Here is a 19144-nt window from a genome sequence, read left to right as displayed (position 1 = left end):
ACATAATGTTTTCAGTTTTGAGTATAACTAGGAGTAAAATTTCTGGATCATATAGTAATTCTGTGTTTTCAACCTTTGGAGGATATGCCAAACTGTTTTCCAAAGCAGCAGTACCATTTAACATTCCCATCCTCTGTGTGTGAGGGTTCCAGTTTCTCTGTGTTCTCATCAATACCTATTATTGCCTGTCCTTTTGATAATAGCCATCTCAGTGGGTGCGAAGTGGTATCTCACTGTGATTTTGATTTGCATTTCCTGATGGCCAGTGGTGTTGAACTTTTTTCGTGTGCTTTTTGGCCACTTATATATCTCATTTGGAGAAATGTCTGTTCATATCCTTCATCCAGTTTTAAATTGGGTTTGCTATGAAATCTTATGAGGTGGAAGGTATTATCTCAGTTTTATGAATAAAGAAACTGAATCTGAGATGTTAAGTATTCTAACCAAAATCACATAATGAGTTTGCTTCCCAGACAAGTTGCTTCCAGCTCCCAAGTTCCTTCTAATACATGATATTGTCTGCTTAGGAATCATGGTAGAATCACCAGGGTCCTCTTATGAGGGTTTTGACCAGCAGGAAGGGAGCAGGGAACAGAGGAGTAGAAAATCTGTTTGGAGAAATTCACCAGGGCTGTGTAGGAGAGGCCTGTGAAGGTCAACATAGGAATATGGATATGTTGCAGGTTCCAGGATAGGGGAAGACATATTAATTTTAAAATTGTCATTTTCTAGGTACCGGTTTATTCCTGCATTCTTACTATACAGGCATCGTCTCAAATTTTCACAGCAACCCATCAGTGCGCACAGTTTACCAGTGAGAAGGCTTGTGGCTCAGGAAGATGAAGTAATTTTCCAGAGGAAGAATTAGGATTAGGATCCAGGTCTCTCAGGCTCACAACAATGAATTCTTTACTTTTAGAAGACAGAATCTTTTTTATATTGTTTAAGCTCTTGAGGGGAGAACCCATTCTCTATCCCCATAGTCCAGACCGTGGAAAGTACTTAAAGTTGTGGATGAATAAGGGGACAGACTGCAGTATGTGGTGTAGGGCTTAATTACAACTGGGATTTTTGAGAGGAGTGGTATTAGTGAGGTATTCTAAACATGGGGTTTGTAGAGAACATTCTGTTGCTCAGAGGTCCTTGGCTTCCCTGGAGCAGGACCTCGCAGGGTAGGTTTGGCTAGGCTTGAGTGTTTCTGAGATCATCTAGGCTACTGGTTCTCTGACTAATCTCAGGAGCTCCATGGTAGGCTTTTTAAATGTACATTCCCGGGCCCTGCCTTTTGACTCTAGATGGCTAGAACAGGGACCCAACAGTTGACATATTTGAACCAATTACCCAGGTGATTCTGTCCCCACTAATGCCTGAGAACCACTTTTAAGAAACATTTTTCTACTTTAAATATGAGGAGCTTTTGGGCACACAGGGATTGAGCCACATATCAGGTTAGTGATGTAAAAGGTCCAGTCCTGAACTCAATTCTCTTATCTCTTGGTCTCTTGTACTTTCTGATCCTGAATTGCTAGGTCATTAACAAAAACCATGTCTATAGCTGTTATTATCCTAACAGGATAGACTTATCAGGATCGAGGCACTACCTGCCTGGACAACCTCATCTCTGCCCACAGCTTCACTGTCCTTAACTTGGTATTCCAGGTTCACTGAGGGACTCCCAGGTTTGTTTGTTTTTTTTTTTTTTTAATTAATTTTTTTAGTTATCAATGGACCTTTATTTTTACTTATTTATATGCGGTGCTGAGAATAGAACCCAGTGCCTCACACATGCTAGGCAAGCACTCCACCACTGAGCTACAATCCCAGCCCCTCTGTTTCTTGAATAGACAAGTGATGCAGTTTTTACTCTTTGGCCTTTGCAAATGTCACTTCCTCTCCCCATATACCTATTTCCCCAATTTACCTGGCAAGCTTCTCTTCATCCTCAGGATGATTCTTCTGGGTGACTCCTCTCCTGGCAACATTACATGTACCCATCTTTGCTCCCATCAGATGTATGGTCTATATCAGCACTAACTACACTGTAGGAGCTCAGTGTTAGGTTGCTCATGGTAGGTGTATGGATGAAGACTCATGTGAGTTCATTGCTAAAGCTGCATGAAATACTGAAGTGATGCTGTATGTAGTACAGAAAATGTTGTGAACCTAGTTACTGTTACCACTAAGGAGCCTAGGATGTAACTGGAAAGTCAGAACAGAGGGGAAAAATCTAACATAAGAAAGTATTATAGGTAGAATTGTAAGACAATAAATAATTAACTGCTAAGTGGTGACATAAAATCAATCAACAGTACAGACATTCAGAACAGCTGGGAGGATAGGGACTTCCTGGGAGAGGAAAACTTGGTTGGGTTTTTTGTTGTTGTTTATTTGTTATTTGTTTTTTTCCCTACTCCTCTGCCAGGGGATTAATATCCAGAATATATAAAGATCTCAAAAAGTTTTAACACCAAAATAAAAACAAACAATCCAATTAATAATGGGCATAAGAACTTAAACAGACATATCTCAAAAGAAGAAACACAAATGGCCAATAAAAATATGAAAAAGTTTTCAACATCTCTAGCAACTAGGGAAATACAAATCAAAACTACACTAAGGGGGCTGGGGATATAGCTCAGTTGGTAGAGTGCTTGCCTAGCATGCATAAGACCCAGGGTTCGATTCCCCAGCACCACCACCAAAAAAAAACAAAAAAAAAAACTATACTAAGATTTCATCTCACTTCAGTCAGAATGGCAACTATCAAGACTACAAATGATAATAAATGCTGGCCAGGATGTGGGCAAAAAGGTTTTAAAGAGCAGGCAGGATTTGGAGAGGGAGAAGAGCCTTCTAGGCTGTGGAAGGAAGAGAAGGGTATTGCCATCTCCAGGGACAGTCTCCTGTTGACCCAGCACGAAGAATCCCCAGTGTGAGAGGCAGAACTGGCCACTCCCACTGAGGTTGAGGGGCAGCAGGATGGCTGTTACTCAGGTTGCAGTGGGGATTTAATGAAGCAATTGATTAAAAACAACTTGCCATACCCGGAAGACTTCAAATCTGCATACTACAGTGATGCAGCTACATCATTGTTTATAGCAGCTCAGTTCACAAGAGCTAAGCTATGGAACCAACCTAGATGCCCCTCGGTAGATGAATGGATCAAGAAACTATGGTATAGGCTGGGGAGATAGCTCAGTCGGTAGAGTGCCTGCCTTGCAAGCACAATGCCCTGGGTTCGATCCCCAGCACCGCAAAAAAAAAAAAAAAAAAAGAAAAGAAACTATTGTGTATATATACACAATGGAATATTACTCATCCTTGAAGGAGAATAAAGTTATGGCATTTGCAAGTAAATGGGTGGATTGGAGAATATCATGCTAAGTGAAATAAGCCAATCCCAAAAAACCAAAGGCCAAATGTTTCGCTGATATGTGGATACTGATCCATAATGGGGAGCAGGGCGCGAATGGAAACTTTCGATTGGGCAGAGGGTAGTGAGGGAAGGGAAAGGGGCATGATATGGGAAGGATGGTGGAATGAGATTGACATCATTAACCTAGGTACTTGTATGATCGCACAAATGGTATGAACTCTATATCATGTACAACCAGAGCAATGAATATCGTGCTCCATTCGTGTGCAGTGAATCAAAATGCATTCTGCTGTCATGTATAACTAATTTAAAATTTTAATTTTAAAAATTAAAATTAAAAAAAAAAAACACTTGCCATGAGAAGGCCCTGTTTCTCTTTAGTAGTAGTAGAATTCCCAAAAGAAAATTAATTGAGATATATAATATATAATGTATACACACACTTTATGGTGAAGCTCCACACACTTCCTGGTTTGAATGGTGGTGGGAAGGATGAAAATGATGAGACAATACATTCATTCAAGTAGGAATCCCAGGTCCCTCTGGATTCAGACAACATTACAACTCTCCCTCCACACACACTGCAGTTGTACTCCCAAGCAGTGGCAGGAGGGACAGGTGCTCTGATTCTATCTTAAGTGCTAATGAACCTCAGCTACATCCTTCTTTGCCTAAAGGCTCAGATCCTCAGGTGGGAGGAAGCTGAGATTCCAGAGGCTTCTTCCTGGAGACTTGATCATTTCACCTAGAAGACCCTGAGCTGGCCCTGAGTTGTGCAAGGCTTGAACCCATGGGGGATTGGCTGAAAAGCTGTGCAGTGTGGAAGATGGATCAGAGTCCAGGCAGGCTTGTGCCTAGTCTGAATTCATCACTGCTAACAGTGTGAGTGAGGCAGGCCACCCAACCCCTTTAAGCCTCTGTTTCCTCATCTGTTCAATAAAGATAATAATACTTGACCTCTCTGCCTGGGTTGTCATGAGGGTGAGGGAATGCGCACTTTGAAGTGTTTTATAAGCTATAAAATGCTGTACAAATGTAAGGGTTATTCATCTTACTACTCAGAAAGGTTCCCTCTCATGGAAACGTGGTCATACCTTTGAAGGGAAGGGCACTGCTGGACACTCCATAACATCAGAGACTGAGCCTGAGGGAAAGAGGGACTTGTAGCTCAACTTGCCTTGCCCCTACAAAGTGAGCAATAAATTAAAGTTTTGTTATCTGGAGACCACTCACCTTGCCTCTTTCACCTTTTTTCAAAATCTCCCCCAATATACTTAGTAATGTGAGGTTGCAGGTACCATGACTGGTTCATTCCTCTGTCCCTAGTGCCTAATCCAAGGGAGAAAGAAGTATTAATAAATGTTTATAGTAATGTTTTTTAAAAACTTGTTATCAGATTTCTCATAATGTTCATTCAGTTTTCCTAAAATGATTTCTCATCACGTCCATTTTACAGATAGAAGAACATAATAAATGACAGAGCTAAGATTCAGACTATAGGACAATTTTACTTTATAAAGACTATTTCTTATCATGGGAAGTACTGGTTTTTTGTATGGTTTGAAGATGCTGGGGAGTATCCGGGGCTTTATGAAGGGTGTCAGAGACTCCTGTCCACCTCTGCTGACTCCTTAGCTCTGGTGAGGCCAGGAGAATACATCGACATAGACTTGTAACAAGCTCCCATAATGACCCTGGCCGCAACACCTGGGCATAGCCTTCTGAACACCAAAGATAGAGGTCGGGGGAAGAAGAAGGCAGAGTAATACCTGTCACTCCTCCTGTGGTCAGAGGGGTATAGGATGCCTAAAGAGTTAGAAATAGCAGGCTGAGAAGGAAGGCAGGAATCTGAGCCTGTCTCCCCCTGTGCTGGAGACAGGCTGGTAGATGTCTTTGTTGGGAAGGGAATGGTTCACTGACTGAGGACCAGCTGTAAACATGGGCCTCAGAAGACTACCTTGGTGGCCAGCTGCTGGGACAGACTTGGATGAATCCCTTGAGCTTCTGTGGGTTTGCTTTCTCTTCCTCAGTGAGGGTGGGGTAAGTGTGCATTTGAGGGCATGCTGCTCCTCTCCCCCACCCGCTTCCTACCTAAAGCCACCTTTTGTGCCTTGAGAAGAGTATAAGATCTAACAAGAAAGAGTCTCAGCTAGTTAGTATCTAGGATGGGGCTTCTAATGTTGGACAAGGTAAGGAAGAGCTTAATGCTAAGAGCATAAAATGAGCCTCTACCATTTTCTCATCCTTCTGAACTTCAGTATCCTGTATAAAATGGTAGCATAAACTCAACACTTCACACAGTTTTTCTGAAATAAAAAAGGAAATGAAACTGCTTTACAGATTATAATGCACTTTTCAGTACCAAGAGTGTTCTTAGAACACCAGTACTGCAGAATTTTAACAAGGGTTTTGATGAAAAGTCAGCAAACAAGAAACTGCGGACCAAACACCAAATGAAAAACAGGGGTTATACCTCAGACCTACATTCTCATGCTTCCTGTGCCTTTCTCAAGGAAGAGTATATACAGGATTTCCAAATGAAACCTTTGGGTTTCCCCACACACACACACACACAAAAAAAAAACATACCTTCATATGCTTTGGGAAGTCCAGACTAGACAGAATAATAGCTAACATTCGTTGAGAAGTACTTTATGTCAGACACCCGTACCAGATCCCTTCATTCAGTGTCTATTAATCCTTACAATTCCCAGTGAATATGTTACTAATATTCTCTCCATTTATAGATAAAGGAACTGGCATAGAGAAGTTAGATAAGTTGTAAAAGATCACATAGTCAGTAAATTAAGAACTGGGGATTTAGACACAAGGGGTCTGGCTCTAGAGCTCACTTAATTAGCCGCCAGTAATACTTGTGGGCTGGTCTTATTAGGTTTTCCAAAAACAAAAATAATGTACTTATTGTCTATATATGTTATATAGGAATTACTATCCCTTATCCAAAATGCTTAGGACCAGAATGTTTCAGATTTTGGAACTAGATTTCACTGGTTGAGCATCCCTAATTCAAACATCTGAAATCTGAATGTTCCATATTAGATATTTTATGAGCACCATGTTGGCACACAAAACATCTTAGATTTTAGAGCATTTTAGATTTCTGGTTTCCAAATTAGGGACACTCAACTTGTGTTTATTTGTTGGTCCAGCCAGTATTTGTCAAACACATATTTATGGCCAGACACTGTGCTGGGCTCTAGGGCACAGCTGTCAAAAAGATAGGTCACACTGCCTGTCCTCATTGGACTTTTGGTGTAGCAGGGAAACAGTCACATAAGCAAGTGGTTGCAGCAGAGTGTAATAAATGCTGTCATTGGGAGATGCCTGCAGCACTGGAGAAGCTCTTAGGAGCAGTAACTACCTCAAACTTAGGAGGAATCCCTGGGGGAAGTGACTTGTAATTAGAAATCTGAAAATGAATTAGAGCTAACCAACTGAAAGTTTGGGGATGGGATGATGTTCCAGGTGGTAGAATAGTGTTTTTTAAAAAACTCAGAGGCAAACCGAGTGTGGTGGCATATGCCTGTAATGCCAGTAGCTTGGGAGGCTGAGGCAGGAGGATGGCAAGTTCAAAACCAGCCTCAGCAACTTAGCGAGGCCCTAAGCAACTTATCTCTAAATAAAATATAAAAAATAAGGGCTGGGGATATGGCTCAGTGGTTAAGCACCCCTGGATTCAATCTCCAGTGTCAGAACAAATAAACTCAGAAGGAAGAAAGAACATTAGGAAGGAAATGGTGAAAGATGATATCACAGAAGTGAGCAAGAATCCTTTTCATGAATATTACTTATTAGCTGGACTGACACTGGTACTCAGCTGACATTTAAACCAAAGCACGCTCCAGCGTATTACTTGAGGTGGTTTACTTTTTTTGGTGAGCATCCTTTTATAGCTCTATCATTGCACTTGTGAGATGTTGTTAAATCTGCTCAGTGGTCTGATTCTTGAATTAGGCAGTTAACTTCCTAAAGTCAAGAACTATGTGTTATTCTTCTTCTATCTCCAGAAACTACCACCATGCACTGGTGCTCATTAAACGTTGTTGTTGAATGAATGATGGGTTTTCTTTGTAAAATGGATGACACCCTTCTTGCTTCTTGAGCCAACTATCACTTTTCCTCAGGTTCATCATTATATCCCGCAGTTAATGTCCTACGCGGCAGTTCAGTGATGCCCTTAGGGCCTTTTAGAGGTGCTGTGCTCTGAATTCCTTTTGCAGCTTTTTCATTGTCCTGTTTTTTTTCTCTCCCTGCCTGGCCAGTGCTTGATTGTAATCAATCTGCTTGATTCTAAAGTGTCCTCCCCAGCCTTCTTATTTCCTTCTGATCTGCAGTGGGCTAGAAACAAGATCACCTAGCATGATTTGATAAAAACTATGTGTGACTAGGAGTTAGTAATCTCTGATTGAGTTCCTAAAGGGCTCTTATGGTGAAAGTGTAGATGCCATTGCACATAGAACTTGTATGTTAGCTGCTCAGAGAATTTCTTACTTCCTGTTCTTCCTGCTCTGGAAAGGTCATTTAACACCCAGGGGTAGAAGTGAGAGGTTAGCAACTTGGAGAGCCCCTGTCTGGAGTGAAAAACAGGTTGACCATTGATTCTGTATACCACAGAGAGAGTGATCTGGTCTCCAGCTCAGGCTCCTCCAACTTCATTCTGGCCAAACATTCAAAGTGCTTCCACCCAGGCTAGCCTCTTGAGGTGTTGGCTACAACCCCCAGGCCATTTCCTGGTAAGGTCAGGTCTGCAGAGAGAGTACTACATCTTTGTTGGAGTAGTAAAGAAAAGGGAGTAAGAGCCAAGGCTGGAACCAGAACATCCAGGATCTATTGCTTTCTGTGGGCTCTGGGCTCCCTCCATTTGGCAAATGAGGGTGACAGCATAATATGATGGAAAGAAAGAGTAAGGACTCAGATGTGAGTTCAGATCCTCACTCTTCCCCTGCTTCTTTGTGTGTGTGTGTGTGTGTGTGTGTGTGTGTGTGTGTGTATGTTGCCCAAGCTGTCCTCAAATTCCTGCCTCATCTTCCCAAATAGCTGGAATGCAGGTGTGTGCAACCTCTGAGCTTCAATTCCTCATCTATAAAATGGGAATAATGACACCTACTATGTTAGGCAGTTGTGAGAAATAGATAAGTTTGTGTGATGTTACCAGGCCTGGCACAGAGTAGAAGGTCAATAAATGAAATCAGTTAGTGTTAGGAAGAGTCTTTGGAACTTTAAATAGGGGAAATGCATAGACTTCATTCCAAGAGCACTCAGAGATGAATATTTTTGGAATTTTATCTGGTGCTTTTGATTGCCTATGCAAGGTCACCTCTATACCCCTTTATCACATGAGAAGTGAGAGGAGCCTCTCATTGCAGCCATATGTCATGAAGAAGTGGTATGGGAGGCAGGACCCAGATTCCGCCCCCAACAAATTCAATTCCAGGGGAGCACAAGACAGTAACCTGGAGAGTTTTACATTAGGCAGAGAGAAGCCCCATCACTCATACAGGACAAGTAGAGCCCTGTGGGGCCTCATTTCCCAAGGAAGGACCCCAGAGATAGGGTAACCTTTTAATCCATTGTCTGGACTAGAACTGTCCAGGACAACAGACATAAACCAGGACATTCTGGGTGACGGGGACTAACCTCTTCAAAGTGATGAAACTGGTTTTAGGTTGTATTCTATCAACTGAGAGAGGCTCAGGAATTTTAGCATTCGAGTGATCCTAGGGGCTTTTGATTCTTTGATCACACAAAATGCTTATTCTTTCTATCTTGCAAAAATGTTTACAGGTCACCGGACATGGTGGCACTTGCCTGAAATCTCAGCTACTTGAGAAGCCGAGGCAGGAGAATTCCAAGTTTGAAGCCAGCCTAGACAACTTAGTAAGAACCTGTCTCAAAATAAAATAAAAAGGGCTGCAGATGTAACTTAGTGGTAGAGCACTTACCTAGCATGTGCTAGGGCCTGTGTTCAGTCCTCAGTTTGCAGTATTAAGGGTAAAAAATCAGATTAAAAATTGCATATACAGTAAATTTCCATTTTGAAGGGGATATGCACATACATATAGTATAAAATTTGGAAAGACATATGCAAAATATTAAAGGTACTTTCTCAAGTTTCTGAAATATTGATCCCTTTTCTTCTTTGTACTTTTCTATGGTTTCAAATTGTTGCTTGTTCTTGTAAATTAAGTTTTAAATTAAAATTACTTGCCAGATTGTAAACAGAACAGATTCGTTGCTCTTCTACTAAGAATAGCCCCTGTGCCCTACATCAGCCTTCTTTTACAGGTGGATAGCTCCTCCTCATCCTTCTAGACTCCATCTTCTGGGCTCCTCTCTTCGTGCCCAAGCTGAACTTACTTCCCCTGGCTTTCTATATCATCCCATTATACCTCTAACATAGCATTTATCTCAAATAGTACTCTCAACTTCTATTCATTGTCTGCCTCCTTCATCAGATTAAGTCAGGGACCATAGCTGATTCATTTCTTGTCCCCAAGATTTATCCTAACATGTATTAGATGTCAGTAAACATTTGTGGAACTAACCAGCCTCTGTTTTATCTCTTCTTACCCAGCATAGATGACCAGGCATGTAGTGCAGGTGCTGTTTAATGTTTAGTAAGTAGGTAGAGTGAGTGAGTGAATGATTAGACAGGAGATTAAAGTGGTGACTCAAGCATTTGTTGCTAATGGAAGGGTTTATGTTGCTATCCCCACAGTCCTGGTCACACGAGAAGATGACTTCAACAACCGACTGAACAACCGTGCCAGCTTCAAGGGCTGCACAGCCCTGCACTACGCTGTCCTTGCAGATGACTACCGCACTGTCAAGGAACTGCTTGATGGAGGTAAGAGCATGGTGGAGGAGGGGCAAGCTGTGGTTGGCAGGAGAGAGAGTCCTTGTCAGGCCCTCCCCTCGAGAAATACCACATTTCCCCAGCACCCCTGTTACTCTTCCTGACCAAGAAATGCCTCAAGAGTGGAGGTACTTCCTTAGAGTGACCAAGTACATGTGTGATTTGCCCTTCTGTGACTTTTGTGTGTTCTTTGCCCACATGTGTGTAATGCTCCATGCCACCCTGTCTGTCTGCATAAACTGAGAGTTTTCTTGATTGTTGCTTTCCCCTTGAGTGTTCTTCCTTCCCCCATAACCTCCAGAGCAAGGCCAGGGAAACAAGGGAAGGTCCATTTAAATCTCTGTTAACCTGGTCACACAATTGTCCTCCTTGATCCCACCCCGACCCTGGTCTCATTTGGGCCCTTCCATTACTCTGAGTCATGTTACCCTACTCTTTTCCATCCACTCATCACTGTCTGAAATTGTTTTCATTTGGTCAGTAGCCTTCTCCCTAATTTCTCCCTGACTCTGCACTCCCTGCAGGCAGGAACTATGGCTGACTTGTTTAAGTGCCCCCAATACCTAGCATAGTACTTGGTGTATAGTAAGTACTCAGTAAGTACTTGTTGAATGGTGGATACACTCCCTTTTGAGAACATTAGTTTAATTGGAGGAGCAGTGTTGTCATCCCTAGACTCAGGCTGGGCTAGTTTATCCAAGTCTGGTAGAGTTACCTGCCAGATGCCTCTCAAGAAGTTACTTTTTCTCCTGCTTCCCTTTATCCTAGTCCAGCCTCTAGAAGTATCTTGCCAGCACGTATGGGGCCCAGGCCCCTGAATGAGTACTTGGCATGGGGCACCTGTTCACACACCCCCTGCCACTTCCCGAGGGCCAGGGATGCATTCCTGAGGCTGTACCCTAGGGTCCAACTTGTCTCAAGGATTATTCTACTTGGAATCTGAGAGCTGGAAGGGACCTTTGAGGTCCCCTAGGCCACTCTGGTTTCCCCTCTTCCATCCCAGGAGAAACCCCTCCAAAAGCTGAATGGCTGACATTCCCTTGGGTTCTATGAGGGACTATGGGATCTTGCTTCTTTCCTGGGCTGTCCATTCCATTTGACTTCAGCTCTGACTGGTTGAGATCTTCTTTGTAACTTTTGCCAACTGTTTCCTGCCACCTCTTAACTTTTTCAAAAATCAACCTTCACAGAAGGTCCTTTCAACTCTGCCTGCCAGGCTCAGTATCCCCAGATCATCATCCAGCCCTTGTAATGTCCTTGCATTTGGGGAACTTTCCACGAATCCCCAGTCTTGCCACCTCCATTCAGCCAAGGCCACTCTGGCTTCACACCCAGACCTAGCCCCTTACCCTGACCTCTAAGGTACCTACCCCAGAATGTGCCTTGGTTTGAGGCATGTAACTGCGAATGGCTGAGATGCTCCTGGATGTGGTGACTGTACCTGGGATGTCTGATATTTTCAGGACAAGGACTCACTGCTCTTGGAAGCAGAGGCTTAGAAAATGTCCCTAAGCAGGATGCTTCTTACTTTGTCCTTTGAAAAACTCTCTGATAAGACATTTGTAGCTAAGAATTGGAGCATGCACCTCAGGGTTCTCTCTACTGTGCCTTAAGATCAGTCAATATTCCCAGTCATTGTCTTTGGGCTTATATCCCCACTTCCTCCAACCCCCAAATGGACAGAAAGTTCACTCTACAAGGAGCCCCCCACACTTGCCTTCCAGATCGAACACCTTTGAAATGAGGAGGCGAGGGCCTTTTATGAAACTCTCTCCACCCTCAACACCCCCAGGCCAAGGCTAGTCCTTTGAGCTGTTCCAGGGGCATGGTTCCTGCCTGGTGACTTGGAACAGATGCCCTGACACCCCCCCCCCCACCTTTACATCTCTCCCACCTGCCTTGTTAGCCAGCATCTGTTTATACCCCGTTCCTAGCCTCCCAGCCTCAAGGGCCAAAACCATTAACCCACTTATTTCTCCCCCCCAGACCTGAACAAGTCCTGGTTGCTCAGGGCCTGCAGGCCTGCCAACTTCTGGCCTCCCCTCCTTGAACTCCCTTGGTCTGCCTGTGTGTGTGAGCAGCCAACCGAGAGGCAGGATCCTGCTGTCTTGTCCTAGGGGCTATTGCCAGTAACATTTCCAAAGTCTTTTGACCTCGGCTGACCTTCTGCAAAAGCTCTGCCTTCCTGCCCATCAGCTTTCTTAACCTGCTTTGCTGCAGCAACATGCAGGGAGTTCTCTCTGTAAGATCCAAGGCAGGCCTAGATAAGGGGCCAGCTGTGCTCACGGGGCCTACACAGACCCCTCTGCAAATTGCTTAGTCCACAGGGATCTGGGTTCCCCAGATCTTAGAGGGTTAGAACTAGAAGGGCAACTGCTCTTGCTGACTGACCAGAAGTCCCCATTTGACCTGGAAAGAGACTCAGGCAGCAGCATCAGGCTGATAATGTAGATGCCCTCCAGCCCATTAGGAGGCAGCATGGAGTAACTGAAAGTGTACCTCAGGTTTCAGAGTCAGGCCAACCTGGGTTTGAATCCAGCTCCCCACCTCCCAGATGGATTGCCTAGGACATGCTGCCTTAACTCTCTTAAGTCTCGGTTTTCTTATATGTAAAATGCCTTCTATTTACAGTAATAATGTGAAAATTAATAACATCTACAAAAACCCCTGACCAGCACATGGGAGGTGCTCTCTGATAGGTAGTTGTCATTATGACTTAGATATAGAAATCACAATCATCCTGGCAGCTATAATTCCATTCCTCTTAATTCTGTCTCAGTGTGTAACCTTCCCACCCTGACTAAAGTGTGTTGTGTTCCCTCTTCTCATCTGAATCCTTAGGCTTCAGGTCCTCCCTCACTCAGGAAGCCTTTCCTAGTGGTGTGACCTATTCTGCTACTTCCCCCTCTGAACTTACTCTAGCAGACTGCTCAGGTCACTTCATCTTCAGGCGGGGCGGGGGGGGGGGGGGCTTGTAAGATAGTGAAAAGGTCACAGACTTTGGAGTCAGGCAGAGCAGGCTTTAAATTGGAATTGTTATGTGACACTGAACAAGCCACTTGCCATCTCTGAGATCCTGGACCTCAGGGCATCCCAAGATGGATCAAGCAAACTGTTGTTGACCCTGAAACACTCACGAACTGTCAGAGACAGATGTAGAAAGAGGCCATTAAAAGGGAGAAGGTAGTCTGGCAGGAAGCTGGACAAAGGGCTATGGGGACATAGAAGAGGAAACGCCTACTTCAGTCTGGTGAGTAGGGAGGTGGAGTCAGTTACAAAAAGTTTCCCAGAGGAGAGGGTACTTAAGCCTTATCAGGAATTTGCCAGAGTTCTCTTGAAGGGTTTTGATTGACCAGTGCCCCTCTTCTTCCTCCACCCTCCATAGAAAAGTAAGTATACAGGCCCCTGTGTTTTCCTCTGTGAAGTCACTGCTTCTGTCTGCCTGTGTTGATGGCTTATGAGAGGGAAGGCTCTGCTTTAGCACTTGAATGCAAATGCAGGAACAGAGGGAGGGAGAGGGAAGGAGAGACACAGGGTGCCTGGAAGGAGGAGTAATCAGAGGTGGCTGCACCTCCTACCCAAGCCCCTGGAAGTGATTCAACCCAGTATTTCCAAGTTTGTTAAGGTGTATCAACAACCATTTCCTCTCAGGGATGTGATCCCACTGGCAGATCCGTCTTTTATCTTGACAGCCTTTCTTGACCAGGGTTCCTTCTCATAATTGAGTCCCAGTGCTCTCAGGCATCAGTCGTACACAAGGAATTAACTTCTCTCCCAGGCATCTAAAATGGTACTAGTTATATACCACTTGGGACAATTCAGAAAATCACTACTCATAATTTTCCAAATGTGGTTCAAAGCAGAAACCTCAGATGAGAAAGACTACAAGGAAAGAGTGTAACAATCTCTTGGCTCAGGATCTGAGTACCAGCTCTGCCACTTGGTAGCTGTGTGACCTAGGCAAGGTACTGACCACTGTGAAGTTTTTTTTCCTCATCTGAAAATGGGGGTGATGCCACTGGTCTCCCTTCCATTTTCGTGAGATTCCTTTTTTTCCTCTTTTCTCTCTGGCTTCCACATGGCTCCTTCTGACCCATTTCTCTTGAGTGCATGGCTCAGTTGTCAGTGTTAAGTACCCTGCTGGGGTACTTAATTGAGTCCTTCAGTTTCCCACCAGCTGCCTTACACAGAGTCTTTCCAAGTGCTGACACCCTCCCTTTAAAAGCTTGTTAACTTGTTGTCAGGACCCAAAGCTTAGAGTCCTGTTTCTTGTTCCACTTCACTGTCTATCCATCTGTCCACACTGCCAGATGTTAAGCTGTCAACTTTCTTTGCCTCAAGCTGTCCTCTGTTGAAACCTCACACTCTGTAGAGAATGGGAATGAACACTGGGCTGAGGGTTACAAGTTCTGACTGCCACCAAGAAATCTTTCTCCTTTAGGCAAACCCTTCTCCTTGTAAAATGGAGAAGTTGTGGAAGCTGACCTCAAGGACCCCTTCCAGGGCTAGTGTCCTGCCGTAACCTCTAGTCAAATACTTGCTGGGCGTCTCTTTTGTCACATGCCCCACCTTAGGCACCAGGGAAATAAACATGATCCAGACATGGCCTTTGCCCCTAAGGAACTCATAGTTCAGTGAGAAATCAGAATTTTTTTTTTTTTAATATATATATATTTTTTTAGTTGTAGATAGACACATGCCTTTATTTTATTTTTATGTGGAGCTGAGGATCGAACCTAGGGCCTCACATGTGCTAGGCGAGCACCCTACCACTGAGCCACCACCCCAGCCCAGAAATCGGGCATTTTAACAAAGAATTGTTATCTGTGTGTTAATGGAGATCTATAGAAGGTGCTGTGAGATCACAAAGAAAAGACTTTTTAAATCTCTGGACAGAGCAGAGAAAGTTTGATATAGAATATAAGTGGTGTGCCCACTGAGTCTTGAGGGATAAATACAAGATTTCCCAGTGACTGAGGGAGAAGGGCAGAGGTGTGCAGTGCGAGGTTGATTTCAGTACACTGCAGGCAGTTCAGAAGAGCTGGATTTGTAGGATGTGGATGGAAGGGTCTAGAGGCAAGAATGGAAAGCAGAAATGGTAAGGAAAGTTACCTAATGCAAGCTGTGCTAAGGAAATTGGGCTTTATCCTCCAAGGGAAAATTATAACAGTTGGAGGAGGACAGTACAGACCGTATGTTTATTGTGAAAGATGTTTAGAAGTTTCCAAAATGTTTATCAGTTGCTGAATGGATAAATAAATTATGGAATGTTCACACAATGGAATAATACACAGTGACGGGAATGAATGAACTCTTATTGCTTTATATGGCAACATGGATGCTTTTCACAAGCCATCCATTCTGGTCCCAAGCCAGACATAGGGGAGTACTTAGCCATATGTCTGCATTTAAAATTCAAAATGGAAAAAAAAGATCAAAATGGACAAAATTTGTCAATGGTGTAAAAAGTCAGGGTAGCAATTAACCTCTAGAGGGGTGGGTAGTGACTGGGAAAGGGCATGGGGAGCTTCTGAGGTACTGTAATGGTATTTCTTTATCTAGTTATATGGTAGGACCACCCTGTAAAAATTCATCAAACTGTACCTTTGTGTACTTTTTGGTCTTTTCTATATGTCATACTTCCTAACTCCTTCTCCTTAAGACTTCATGGTCCAGTGTTATCATTACTCCTCCTTGCTTCTTTTGCCCTTCCTTTTACCCTCCTGACAGATGGTAATGCTAGTTAAACCTCTTTCTCTTTAATTCATGTCTGTATCTGAGGAACTGAATATTGCTGGAGAAAAATCACACAACCATACTACCTGGACTCACTTCATTCATGTTTATTACTGAAGTCTCAAACACAGTGTTGCCAACCATGACACTATACTTCATGAGCAAAATCACTTTCTTATTCTGGTTTAAACAATTTTTCTGTGCCTTCTCCTCAAATTTCCAATACCCCCTCCTTTCCCAACCCAACCATCTCACTCATATTTCCTAAATAAAATAGGTTGCAGTCAGAAGGAAACTGCATCTTCGTCCCACCGTCATGTCCACTAGACTATGTCCACCTGAGAGTAGAGCTCCGAACCCTGCACCCAGGCTCTGCCTCCTCTTTTACTTTCTCAAGGACTTTGCTCCTCTGCTTAAAAGCCTGCCTCTCCAGCATTATCTCTTTTCCCCTCCCTAGTGGCATCAGCATAAAAATATGCCTTAATCTCATCCATCTTAAAAAACAAAGCAAACGAAAAACTTCCTTGACCCTGTATCTGCCTCCAGTTCTAACCTCATTTCTCTGCATCTCCTAATAGCTGAAATCCTCAAATGATTGATATCCACTCACTCCCCCAGCTCTTATTCTTTCCTGGTCCAAACGATACCATCATCAACTTAGTTTTTCAGGCCCAAAATCTCAGAGTCATCCTTAAGGTGTTTTTTTTTTTGTTTGTTTTTTGTTTTTTTTCTCTTACCCTCTGTTTCAAGTTCTTTAGTAAGTCCTGTCAGTTGTCCCTCTTAAATACATCTTTAACCCTGTTTTTGCCATTTCCATTGCTTTAACTCTAGTTCAGGCTACTATCATCTCCTGGACTATCACCACAGCTTCCTGACCATTCTCACACATTTCTACTCTTGTTCCTCTCTATCCTCCAAATAATAGCCAAAGTGATCTTTATGAAACATAAATCATGTCATTTTCCTCCTTAAAAACCTCCTTTGACTTGCCATTGAAACCACAATGAAATGCAGCTTCCTTACCAGAGCCCAGAAGGCCCTAGACCTCTATACTCTCATCTCTATCCTCCTCCCACCTAGTCACTCTTCTCCAGCACTTCATTGTCCCTCAGACATACCAAGCTTTTCCTATTTTGGGACTTTTGCACCTGACTTTCCCAGAGATTGGAACTCTCTCCCCCTTGGGATGACCACCTCACCTCATCATTCAGGTCTCAACTCAAGTGTCCCTTTCTCAAAGAGACCTTCCCTGACTACCTAGTAAAAGTGACTCCCCTTGCCACTCCCTATCATATGACCCTCTTTTGCCTTCTTCATGGCACTTTTAAGTCTCTAAAATAATTATATTTGTTTATATCTTTTTTGTTGATCTCTCCCTCACTACTAGTGAGGTCTTGTAGTCACAGAAACTTTGTACACTTGCTGCTGTATGCCCAGCTCTTGGAAAAACAAAAATACCCGGCCAGCATAGGTAGATGACTAATAAATGGTTGTAAATTGACTGTGGAACCTTGGGATAATCTTGTCAAGATGAGTAGCCAGCAGTTGGACAAATGGGTCTGAAACGGAGAGAGAAAGGACTGAGTTGAACATGTAGTTTTGAGAGTTGTCAGTCTCTTGGGGATGACTGAAACAGATTTGAGTCTAAGAGTTATCCTTGGAAAGTTGTAGAGCTAAAGAGACCTGAAGGGTGACCAAGAGAACCGACCTTTCAGATGTGAGGGGAAGAAGAGGAGTCAGGCAGGATTCTAGGACCCTGAGAGGGAGGAGAAGCAGCAGAGAGGAGGGATGGGTTGCTCTGAGGCGGTGTTTCTCATAGCCTCTATGAAACACCCTTTTATTTTTGTTGCTGGTGGTAGTGGTAGTGTTTGAATTTGCAGTCTGTTGTGAGCCAATACTTTTGTAAAATACAATGTAAAAGAATTACTAGAAAAAATGCTATTTTTAAAAGACATACAAGATACAGACCCATATCTATCCTTAGATTCCACAGACATAAAATTACTCTGACAAGTTACTATAAAAGTTTCCAGATACTCTCAGTTTCCGTATTTATCTTATCAAGGACAGGTAGCAGAGTTCACAGAATGGCACTAGGTCACAGAACCCTAGTTCATGTTAAGCATCACTGCTGTTCTGGTACTGCTGGGCAGAGAGGGGAGACAAATGAGCAGAATATAGCCTCTGCCCTGGAGGAGCATAAAGTTCCGTGGGGTAGATGGTCCGGGGCACGCATAGTTATACTGCATGGCAGAGGAGTCAAAGGCTGAAGGCCTCAGGGACTGCAGTCCGCCCCAGCTCTGCCACCATCTCGCCCCTAGAGATCTCAAGCCCTCTTTGGCTTCACTCTTTCATCTTTAAAATGAGAGATCATGTCAGATGATTGAATGCTAAAGGTTTCTTCTTATTGTTTAGACACAGATGCTAAAATCCATGCTAGCAGTTGTCTGGTGGAAGGGTTGGGAGGGATTGTTGCCAGTGGACACAAAGTTTCTTTTAGAGATCATGAAAATATTCAAACTGGACTTTTGTGGTGGTGCTGGATGCAGTGGCACACACCCATAATCCCAGAAGGCTGAGGCAGAGGATGGCAAGTTCACGGCCTGCCTGAGCAACTTAGCAAGACTCTGTCTCAAAATTAAAAATTAAAAAGAACTGAGGATGTAGCTCAGTGGTAAAGCACTCCTGGGTTCAGTTTCAGGTACCAAAAAAAAAGAAAAGATTGTGTTGATGGCTTCATGGCACTGTATGTATACAAAAAAATCATTAAATTGCATACTTTAAATGGGTAAACCTTATCATATGTAAATTATATCAGTAAAGTTGTTAAAAAAGAAAAGATAATCCTCCATTCTACTCAAAACCATAAAATATTGGCTTGGATGGGTGACTGCCTCCTAAGAGCAGGCCAGAAAGTGAGGGGAACCTGATTGTCCCCACAGCTAGTGTGGTAGATAAAATTAGCCCCCTGTCTTATGTGTAAGTGACCTTTTATAGGATACTATTAAAAACTTACCTGTGAACTCTTTCTTGCCCTGACTGGTCTTTATATTGATTTTCTGTTATTATTTTAACAAATATTGGTTGTATTCCCCACCCTTGCTAAGCTTAAAATCTGGCAGAATAGAGACTTCAGGCAAATAATGACAATTATT

General features: G+C 43.3%; 1 protein-coding gene across 1 annotated transcript in view; it reads left to right on the top strand.

The window, feature by feature from the left end:
- The window catches only part of CLPB (ClpB family mitochondrial disaggregase), a 150758-nt gene that overhangs the window by 76799 nt on the left and 54815 nt on the right, over positions 1–19144 (top strand). The window contains 1 exon segment of the mRNA XM_079103771.1: positions 10116–10244. Coding sequence (XP_078959897.1) covers positions 10116–10244 — 129 coding nt within the window.

Source organism: Sciurus vulgaris, assembly GCF_902686455.1.
Source record: "Sciurus vulgaris genome assembly, chromosome: 11".
In the NCBI taxonomy this organism is placed as follows: Eukaryota; Metazoa; Chordata; class Mammalia; order Rodentia; family Sciuridae; genus Sciurus; species Sciurus vulgaris.
Note: the sequence above shows the minus strand (reverse complement) of the source record. Positions and strands in the feature narration are given on the sequence as shown.